The sequence below is a fragment of the Ixodes scapularis genome, unplaced genomic scaffold (genome assembly GCF_016920785.2).
Source record: "Ixodes scapularis isolate PalLabHiFi unplaced genomic scaffold, ASM1692078v2 PGA_scaffold1__304_contigs__length_218370807, whole genome shotgun sequence".
Classification (NCBI taxonomy): domain Eukaryota; kingdom Metazoa; phylum Arthropoda; class Arachnida; order Ixodida; family Ixodidae; genus Ixodes; species Ixodes scapularis.
Window position 1 is genome coordinate 78,187,466 of NW_024609846.1, and position 10,899 is coordinate 78,198,364.

Here is a 10,899-nt window from a genome sequence, read left to right on the forward strand (position 1 = left end):
AATATACTTGTGTGTATCCGCTTGCAATGTTTTGTCATACTTTGTAACTTGCCAAATCAAGTAGACACGGTAAGTCCCTTTGGCTGCAGAGTGGTTTACCTAAAAGACGGTTCAAGCACCTAAAAATGGAAGTTTGTAATAAGTTGATGTTTCTGAAAAAGCTTTTTAACACAATGTTTTTGGCAGGGTAACCTTGCAAAAATGCAAACCGCACAAGCGAAACGTCGAGGCATTAGAATAGAGAATAAAAGAGGGCCTCCTCATGGGTGGCATCTTGTTTCCCATTGACTGCATAAGCATTCTGGCTCTAACAGTATATTGTTCCAAGCATAGAGGAAGAAAAGGTGAATTAACTGTGGTTGCTGGTATCTGGACGATGGAACTTGCACCGCCGTGTCACCGTTAATTGTGAAATTTCTGGTTCCCTGTATATGGAATATACATCGACATCTGCAGTCGAGATACGAGTCCCGGCACATAAACAATTGCACCGAGATTTCCTGACCCAAAATTTGTATTCGATGTATGACAATTTTGTCGGGTATGACCAATGTAGTGCTGCAAACCTTTTTTCCATGCTATACTGAAATCATGACAGACGCAAAATGGTGCCTAGGGAGCATGTTTTATTGTGCATGGAAATTCTGCACCTCCATGAGGGGCAGCACGAGTGTGGTCAGTGAAGATGACTGCTGGCTATCTGCAGCTGCTTGTCCCTCCACAGCCTGCAAACAAAGTACACGAAAAGGGTGAATGTTTATAAAAACAAGCATTTTTAAAGACTATGTTACAGAAATTGCATAGAACAAGAGAATCCCAGGGGTGTGGTGAGCAGTAGTGTATGGCATACCACTGCTTTTATCTTCTTTTAGAACTCTTATGCAGTGCTGGAAATATCAAGAATGCGAGACTCCTGTAAGGCATTTTGTTTATGCGGGCACCTCCCTAACCAAGGAACTGCTCAGACCAGCAAGCTCATGCTGTGGGTCTTCCAGTACAACACGCAACCTATGAAGCAAGCAGCCTTGAGCAATGTGCACCTAGCATGATCCAATTACTTTGCAACAGACAGGCCTGCTCTGTCCATCACATGAAAAATGGAAAGCGAAAAGTTGGAAATCACTCACTTCGAAACACAACAAAGGTCCGAAAATGAAAAGGAGCGAAAACAGAAGAGTCCTGCATTCACTTTCCTTTATGCTATAACTGTCTGTCATAACTGATTCCCAATGACAAGTTAACTGTTGTTCCCGTCAATGTTTTTGGTGTTGTGGAAGTCCAGCTCTTCCGCATTGCATTGAGCAAACAACAAAGACTGTGAGCCCAAGCTGCTCTGGGTGTAACTCAATAAAGCAAGGACGAAGAAACTTGGCCTGGAATAATTCATTAGTGCCATATGACACAGGTTTTCTTTCGACGGTTCTCCAAACAATGCTTGCCACCACCGTGTGTCGCGATTTTGCTGCTCCGGTCGTTGGTCGCTTGTGCTTATCTTTTTCCGCTGCAGCTCTACCTGATGACTGGTGCACAGCTGACATGACACAGTTTCAGTAGCATGCATACATGGTTTGCAGGTAATGTCATGTCAGTATAAAAGACAAGACCTTTGAGTACTTCCAAGGGCACCGTGTTGGTGACAACCACTTGGTACATGTCAGATGTGGTTAATGGCAGAGGCTGCTCATATTGCCATGCACGTCTCCGAGCAAGCTTGCCCGTGGCCGAATGGTTATTGTGCTTAGCTTGCACACAAAGGGCTGAGGCATGATGCCTGGCCGCACATGCACTTTTTTGTTATTTCTGTAAATGTTGCATTCTGGTTTAATTCAAGAATCCCATTGCTTGTTCAAAGTCAGAATGTTCTATGCTCCGAACTTTCTATGCCGATTGATTCAGAAGTCCACGCATATACATGAGGGGCTCTGCGTGGCGATACAGAGAGAGTCTCGCTCTTGCGCTCGATCGTGCCACTCCGCCGACCTTCGATGCCTGTGATGCTACCTCTTTGTATTTTTGTTTTCGGCACAAGTTTGCCAAATTAAACGTTTAGTTTCTGTTCATTCGTCACCTGACCATCTGTCATTCGTGAAATTTTGGTGGATGTGCGGGACATTAACAAAAATGTGCATGCGCGGCCAGAAATCGAACCTTGGCCCTTTGTGTGGGAACCAAGTACGAGAACCATTCGGCCACGGGCGCGCTTGCTCGGAGACGTGCGGGAAAATATGTGCTAGTGCAGGCACTTGGGCTAAGCCTAGGCAGAAGTATAAACCGTCAAGTGATGATGACAAAGTTTGCCCGTGTTTGTCCAGTTCAGTACGCAGAAAATATTGCTCTGTGTAGTGGCGAGAACCATCTGCTACTTACTCTCAACTGTGACAGATTGTGATATCTAGCGAAAGGTGGAGGACGTGAATACCTGAGTGCAAAAAATGAAGAGAAGTATACAAAACTGCACGCCGATGATTTTGCTGAGTTCGACAGACAATGCCCAGCCAGGTGCGTTCTGCTTCCACAGCCCTTTGCTGCAAATATTTTTAGAAGTGGACCTTTTATATAAATAGCAGACACCGGTTTTGGAATTCGTGAGCCAGTTTTGTCTTAGTGTCATTCCCTTGTCAATTTCAGGGCAGTGGGTAGATGTGGTGCTGCCGGGAATGTTTGGTGGAAGCAGGTAGCTGTTGGGAAACAGGACCGGAGTCACCGTCTTTTTCCTGACACAGTCTCATAGCTGGATCTGTGTCTTGCCCGACACAAAACTCAAGTAACCATGTGTGGATTGTCTCTGCACCATGTGTACACTTAAGTTTTTGTAAGTCTTGCTGAGGTGTCACCTTGCTAGAAACATCAACACGGCTGGACCTACAGTCACCTTGGGAGCTACCGACCAGGCACAATATGTTAATGACAGCATCTTCTACATAGTTATGCACAGTGCAGGTCATGTTCACATTTTTGTGCAATTGCTGAGATGGGTGCAAAAGCTGTCACTTTGGGCCACTGGAGCCAGCGCAGTTCACCATGATCACAGTGTAGCAAAGCTGCAACCCCACAACATCAATGGCCACCAGCATGAGGCTACCAACGGCACTCATGCATAATACATGTCCTGACACAGGCGCAAACTACGTATTACGGAGATGAATCCAGACTGTTTTTTGTACCTACCATTTGGTGGTGGTGGAGCTGCCATCTGTGCTGGGTCCTCACTAGCACCTTTGGCCACAGCAGATGAGTCCTGCATCATTAAATCAAACACAAGTTAACGCACAACAAATTGGCAGCCTTTCTGGTTCCGCGTTGATGTAATGCCCATTGCCTACACTTTAGAATTCAGGTATCGGAGTGCCTCATGAAAAGCTCTAGAGAAATTAACTCGTCAGCTGGAGCGCTACGATCCGAGCTTTCAAAGAAACATCACGAGACAGCACACTCGTGCAAAGTCAATAAGACCAAAAACAACACAGTGTCTGTTTACTACAAGTAGCAAGTTTTAGGAGACCGTTACCGTGTTCTGCGGTGGCCACGGTGCGACTGGCTGGTAAGGCTTTAAGAGCGCTGAAAAGCATGCTTCGAAGTTACAGCGCGAGCTCCCTGTAGCAATTTCGCTGCGCACGGCAACGGTACGCTAAAATCGCCCATTGAGATGCCATGCACTTACTTACCGACACTGCAGCCGAGATGCCGTGTGGCGACGGACGAGGCGCATCCGCCTTCGAAATCATGCGCCTTCTTCCGTGTCTTAGCGAGGAACCATTCTCATATGGGCCAAGATTCTGTCCTCCTCCTCGAGTTCAGCGAGGACACTTGGTTCACGTCCTCCACCAGACTGCCGAGTGGTAATCGCGACGTGAAAAAGTCCGACTTGACAGCAAAAATTCCAAAAGTGAGGCAAATCTTCGTACAGACACACGAGCACTTTACGTGCGACATCCACCGTCGGCCATGACGATTCATCACGATCGCGATGCAGCTCACGCATTGCGATCATCTAAATTGTTTCACTTAAGTAAAAAGACATGATTCATGCGACCTAGACTTGACACCGGTAATTATATTTAGATTGTACCGCATTATACATTTTCAGAAGTTAAAAATGCTGCTCCCACAAGACCCTTCGATGCGGCGTTGCGCATTTCCCTCTAGGGACATATTTTGGGGACAAACCCCGATGAAGTTTCAACTCAATCGCCACTCTCCGTCGACGTCATCAACGCGCCGCGATGAAGTTCCCTGCCAGTTGAGTTCGCCGCCGATTGAGATTAGGCTCCTCCCACCGGCGACGTCACGATGAAGTTTCTTCATCGCTTTTTCCAGCATAGACAGACAGATGCGTGGACCGAGACCACATTCGCCGTAGGGAAAGCGTCTGCGCATGTGCCGCGCCGACAGCAGCGCCACCGCAGTGTCCTATGACGTCAGAGCCGCGCGTTGGTGTACACGTTCTTGAAATTCAAATTAGTTTTAAATAATATCATATTAGTGACCTTCATTTTTCTTTCGGGTAATATAGCAATGTTTTGCGATTGTTCAGCTGAAATAATATTGTTTACAGTACTTTGTTGAGGGCGAGTATCCTGGAATCTTGGGGATATGTTGAGGCGTCCGTTGCATCAAGGAAATCTCAACACACCACAAGGCGAGCTCTAGCTCGTCCAATCTGGATACATATAATCGCCATTGTCTTTGATATTACTTTATATTTACCTCTCTCATTCTGTGCATTGGCGAGGTGACTCGCCCGGCAACAGGGGTGAAATTAGACGACGGCATGTCATGTTGTGCAGTTGTTTGGAATTGGGTGTAAACCCGTATTTAAGCTCGGCTCCCCACTTGCGCTTGCAGTCGGTCTCATTATTACTTATACATTTCCCACATCATCGGGATTTATTGCTAAAAATCATTGTTTCAATAAGTTTACTATAATGTTTAAAAAACAAATCGGTTTCATTTATCTTAACATGACTGCTTTTTTTTCTACTTAAAAGTATAAAAAAAAAAAAGTATCGGTTACCTGCGTTGTTGCATATGGCTGATCCACACTCGTAATATTCGATTTCCACCTGCTTCAGTCGTTCGGCTGAAAGAAAAATCATAGACCTCTCTCAGATATGAAATTGAATATGTATACACATCTAAGCATCACGTTAATCCATTTTTCACGGATGGAAACGAATAAGTGATAGAAACAGTAAATGATGCCTGTGCCTCTCTGCGTTTAAAGGGGCTATGCAACGATATTGGGATATGAACGTTTCTCGCTTTACATTAGCTTACTGGCACTAGGAGGACCCAAGAATACTCGAACTCAACGCCACTTACCAAGATGCGTATTCGTCGCTGTGCAACTCCAAGAACGAAAATAAACAGCGCGCAAAAAATACACAAGGACGAAAAAAAACACAAGGACGAAACTGAAAGAAAATTAACATTTTCTTTCAGTTTCATCTTCGCAAAATTTGATGAGGGAGCTGCGGGAACAAAGACAACAATGCGATTCCCAGGAGCGCGTCGCCAAGCTTTGCGATTCACGCTGTGGCGATATTTAAAGACCGCCCATACAGTGGACACAAAGTCTGCGTTCGATTTTGGCTCGTGATAATCAATTCTTCGACAATTCGACAAGCGTTCGGGTAGTGGCTCGTGCCTAATCACTCGGATGACGGGAATAGCCGAACCTTAACAATGCCTGGAACTCAGCGCGCGCCCTGTGCTCTGCCAACCCCAGCGCGTGGCTATGTTGAAAACATTGACGGCATATAATCGGCTGCAAATCGCGTGGCCGCTTTTTTTTTTTTTTTTTTTGGCTGCGAGTTGAGAGAATAAATGGTATTCGTTTTTCTCGACTTTTTTCTGAGACTGCCGCTGCGTAGAGAAGAAAAGACACCTGTGTTTCATAGGTCGTAAATGTCGAGGAATAATTCTAATCGGTATTTACTGAAAGTAGAAAAATTATTGCATCGCTCTTTTAAATGACCAAAGAAGACCGATGTGGCAGTCGCATTAGCATGGGATAGGCATTTTGACACGTTCAGAAACCAAAACAAGTGCGACAATAGACCGATCTCACCACCAAGTTTCGTTACGCCACCGCTGTCGTAATGCATCGAAGGAACATTAGACTTTCTGCTCGTGGGACAACCTCGCTGGAGCTCTGCCGGGGCAGAGCACATAACGGCACGAGCCGTTTCGTGCACTGTCGCCTGCCTCCTTGAGAGCTAAAGTCATGACGGCGTCACGCATGCGTGAAACGCTTGGTGAGATCCGTCTATTACCTTGCTTCTTATAGTCGAGCCTTTCTCTATTGGCGACGTGCGCGATCGAAAGCCTCGCTGTATTCGGGCTTCCACGATTACCCGAATACTGACAATGACGTCGGGCAAAGGATTTCTCATCGCAGGAAATAATAGTAGTGTAAGAACTTTAATTTTGACGGTGCTGGCAGTGCTGGTTTCAGAGCGCTGTGACTTCAAGCTTCCACCATGTTCATTACAAACACCATCAAACTTGTTGTGCGCAAGGTAATGACGTCACGAGAGGGAACTTTTGGAGGGCATCAACAAAAGATCTCGCTGCTAATAGCAATTCAGATATAATGGTGAGGGCCAGGACCACCCAGGTGTAGAACATTGGGAGCCGACCATGCTTGAGGCAGCGATGTGAGGTTTGCCGATGTGAGTAACGTGCACATGACTGTCCGAAGCGTCGTCTAAAATCGCAGGAAACTTTTTTTGTTTATTCTTTGGTGTCGTTAAAGCAGTCCAAGACAGATGAAAACGATATCGCTCGAGCTTCCTGATGCTGCGTCTAAAGCTCGGGAATTCAGGTTTAGTAATTCTAACAATTGCAAATAGAGCTTCACTCTGCGCTAAGTACCAAAATGGCAGCACCCATTAGCAATGCCCGGAAAGTCGGGTGCCGATACTCGAAGCGTAGTCTATTTGGTGGCTCTATTAGCGCCGAGATGTTTCGGTGGCGCCCTCTTATGGTTTCCCTCCGTGACGTCACAACTGGGATTTGCCTCGCCGTGATGTCACCAGTTGTTATCCTGGCTACTTACCATCGGGTGCGACGACGATTTCGATGGTGTGTTTAAAAAGCAAAGTAGAAGCTAGGAGCCATCGCAATCCGAAACTAACACCGTCAAAATTGGCAATCTGACAGTGCTCATATGCCCATGGTTTGGCCAATCGTGGAAAGCTGACCACAGCGACGCTTTTGGCTGCGCACATCGCTAATAGTTCGGGCCACCAGAGTAATACAGTGAACCAGCTTGCAAGTCCCCGGCACTTGAGAAGGGGTCACCAAAAATACTACAGACCGTTTCTTCGTGGCGGCCGCCATGGTGAATTTTGACGTAGCTGCAGCTAGAATTCAATGGGTTCGCGCCAATAGTGATACTTTTCTCTTAGCTATACTTTCTTTTTTCTACAACAAGTAATCTAACGCTATTAAGACACTTTAGGCGGCCGCAAAAATCGGTTTCTCAACGTATCGCGCTGCGGTTTACTACGGAGCTGCAAGCGGGTGATGAAAGTTTACAGTGAAAGAATAAAAAAACAAAACCTTCTTCAAAAGAAAAAAAGAAACATGTTTTGGGGCAATCTACGCCGCCACTTCGCGGACGATGCACGCGTAGTGAGGAGTGCTGCCGATAGATGACGCATCCCGATTCAAGGGAACGCCGGCCCATTCGGGTTATGATCGCAGACAATCGAGCAAAAGAACCCGAATCGGCCGAAGCTCCCTCGACGCGGCGTGCGCCCTCTGTCGGCATCACGTCTCACTACGCGTGAATCGTCTGCAAAGTGGCGGCGTAGATTGCCCAGAACAGAACTTATTCTTATTCTTTTACACGAGGTTCAATCTTTCTTTCTTTTTTTTTCAGTGTAAACTTCCACCACATGCTTGCACCTCTGTAGCAAATTGCAGCGCGATATGTTGAGAAACCGAACTTTGAGAGTCGCCTAAATTTCCTTAAAAAGAGTTAGTTTACAATGCTGTAGTTATGAAACTATTCACTCTAGTTTGTTTGTTTTTTCGTTTTTTTTTTTTTCGCCCAACCGAATTACATATTTCAACGTGACAACCGTCACACGAAAACGGTTTATAGTCCCTGATAGAATGAGAACGGATGGGCGCGTCTTTCAAACGCCCGGCCTCCAACACGCTCGAGTTCGAGGTGCCTGAAACTTCTAAGCGTTATCGAAGGTAGCAGGCTCGCGCTGGAGGCAAGACCACTGAAGCTCCTCCTTGGAATCCTCACCTTGCCGGTGACTATATTCGTCTTTTTTTTTAATATTTCGAGGCAGTAATAATGACTGTCTCCTTCCTGATAGAACTTCCCAAACAACTTCCGCGTTCACGGGTGCTTACTCTTGCTGTACTCCCGTGCGTAGTAGAAGGTGTAGGTGAGCATGATGCAGACGGCGATGACCACCGCCATGCACAGGACCACCAGCCATTGCTCTAGCGGGGTGCTGCGCTCCCAGAAGCCCCTGAAAGAGGATTTCGGGCTATGATCGAAGCCGCAGGTTTAGTTGACCCGGGAGGTCTTCACGCCCTGCTCGCTTGTGGTCGGTGTAAATTTGCTATACTCAGTCGTGTCGAGAGCAGCAAACATCTTAGCAAACAGCTTGTCGGCTACGACATAATCGTAGGAACGTAATACATTCGCAATCTAAAGTATCACTTTTTTTCTTTTTTTTTTTTGCATACATCTGCGCTTTTTGATTACATTGCGCTAAAGGACGAAAATTGCTTGTATTTGTTTTAGGTGTTATTTTCTTCAATAAGTGCGTCACAAAATGTTCGAAATGTTTTACTATACTGTTCTTTTATGCCCATTAAAAAAAAAAGTTCGGAAGAAGCAGAGGTACTAAATAAAATAAGTTTAATAAAGTAGAGACATCAAATTTTAGGGTTGCGTTTCATTGTAAATGGCGCATATGTCACTGACCATGGAAAGCTCCCTAGAATACGCCAAAGCGCTGTATTCCTTGCATTGCTTTACTTATATTTAATAGTTAAGGCTAAGATTGCTGGGAGCCGAAATCTCAGGATGACGTCACAGTTATGGGAGCGCAACTATGGCGGCGGTCACGTGGGCTTGAAAAATTGTGACACGATGAGCTTCGTCTGCTGTTATTCCAGCACATGGAGCGAACATGTGCCATGTCAGTTTCGTGAACTCACATCACCGCCGCCATAGTTGTGCTTCTCTGGTTGGTGACGTCGTACCGGAATATCGGCACCCTGCCAAACGAAAGAGGTATCCCTCAATCATCATTAATTTTTAAGAGTGGTTTTTCCGCATACTACGTTGTACTTTATATTTAGGGATTTTACGAGTTATTTACTGCTGAAAACGCAAACCCAACATTTAAGTTTGGTTAGAAGTAGTATAGAAGAACTCGTTGTCGGTATACTGCATATAAATTAATATCTTCCTGCTGTTAGATTTTCAAAATACCTACCAGTCGTGCCCACAAGATGGCGTTCGCAAACATGGTGAAACCCAAGACACCGAACGTCCGTTGCACCACCAAACTCATTGCCTCATCCTATAAAAACATTGCCCAGATATCAAGTGTTGCAATGCTGGAGGTTTGCATTTACGGTTTCTTTGAACCAAGTACGCAAATTACGCACCAAAAATATGCATGCGGATATAAATGGCGCTGCAGATTATGTATGTATAAGACAACTGGCACAACGCATTAATGAGATAATTTCTGACGCTGACGGCACACCGTTATTGTTTTTGCATTGTTGGTGACGAGTAGAAATACTGTTGTCGATGGTACGCGCCCAAAAGAGCCACTGTATGTTTTTGCCAACCTTATGGTTAAGCGGTAGTTTCACTGACGCTACTGTGGTGATTTGTTATTGTAGGAATTAATATATTTGTGGCGCAACAATGAATATATTGTGATAAAGGTATACTCCAGATGATTTAGAGCCTTGCAGGTATTTGCGATCTATTTTTAAAACTGACTAAAGCAGATCACAAATACCACCTATGGGAACGCGAAGCGTATTTACCTTAAAGGGACATTTCAACAAAATTTTAAATATACCCGTCGGGTTCAGAAATAGGCTGAATATAATCCAGAATATCCGTAAATGACAATGAAATGTTTGTATTTTTAGCCTGCTGGCTGCATTTTTGTTATAAAAAGCCCACTCTGGGGCAAACTCTTTGAGAGCAGCCAGTGGAGAGCACGTGACATCCGCCTTAATCGTGACGAAGGTTGTCTCAGGACGAGCAAAGCTGCGGCGAGGATGACGTCGAGAGGATGTCCTTGCCGTTCTAGCCACCGAAGCGGCCGAAGCATGCCAGCGATCGGGCCACCGCAACTGACCCCAAAACTGCTTTTGTGCGAATTTTGAGTGAGTGAGTGGCCATGAAGCCAAAGCGACAAATCATGTGCATAGCTGTGAGAACGCCACTGTAGGAGGGGCGAGGAGTGCGGTGGCCGAAAAGATTGCGGTAACACGATTCGTGTCCAAATTAGGCTTTTTAGGACCAGTGTTGTACACGTTCCTCGAAAAAAGGAACGAAAGCTCGTTCCTCGTTCCTTCTAATTTTTGGAACGCGTTCCCGTTACAAGTTCCATCTGTGAAAAAGGAACTCGTTCCCGTTACAGTTTAATAAATGGAACGTACCATTGCATATACGTTACATTTGTATTTTGCTGATTACCATATTTAGTTAAATCAAGCAGAGTTTTTTTTATCTATCCCATTAATAGGCAACATACGAGTTTGTATGTCGTGATGGAAAGGCACCAGGAGAAGAAAACAAGCGCAAGCAGGGTTTTATTTCTTGATATATTTAAGTTCAAAATCTCAGTTTTTAACCATATTCATGTTTGTAGGGGACGATTCAGACGAGCC

The 10,899-nt window shown here is 45.3% G+C and overlaps 1 protein-coding gene across 1 annotated transcript in view; it reads right to left on the reverse strand.

Annotated features, from left to right (window-relative positions):
* LOC121048703 (endothelin-converting enzyme-like 1) overlaps positions 1 to 9,209 on the reverse strand; it is a 48,403-nt gene extending 39,194 nt beyond the window's left edge. Inside the window, exons 1-3 of the mRNA XM_040505340.1 lie at positions 9,196 to 9,209; positions 8,377 to 8,498; positions 5,015 to 5,080 (exon numbers count right to left, since the gene is read on the reverse strand). Of these exons, the coding sequence (XP_040361274.1) occupies positions 5,015 to 5,080; positions 8,377 to 8,498; positions 9,196 to 9,209 (202 nt within the window). The remainder of the gene's footprint in view (positions 1 to 5,014; positions 5,081 to 8,376; positions 8,499 to 9,195) is intronic.
* Positions 9,210 to 10,899: the final 1,690 nt, after the last annotated feature.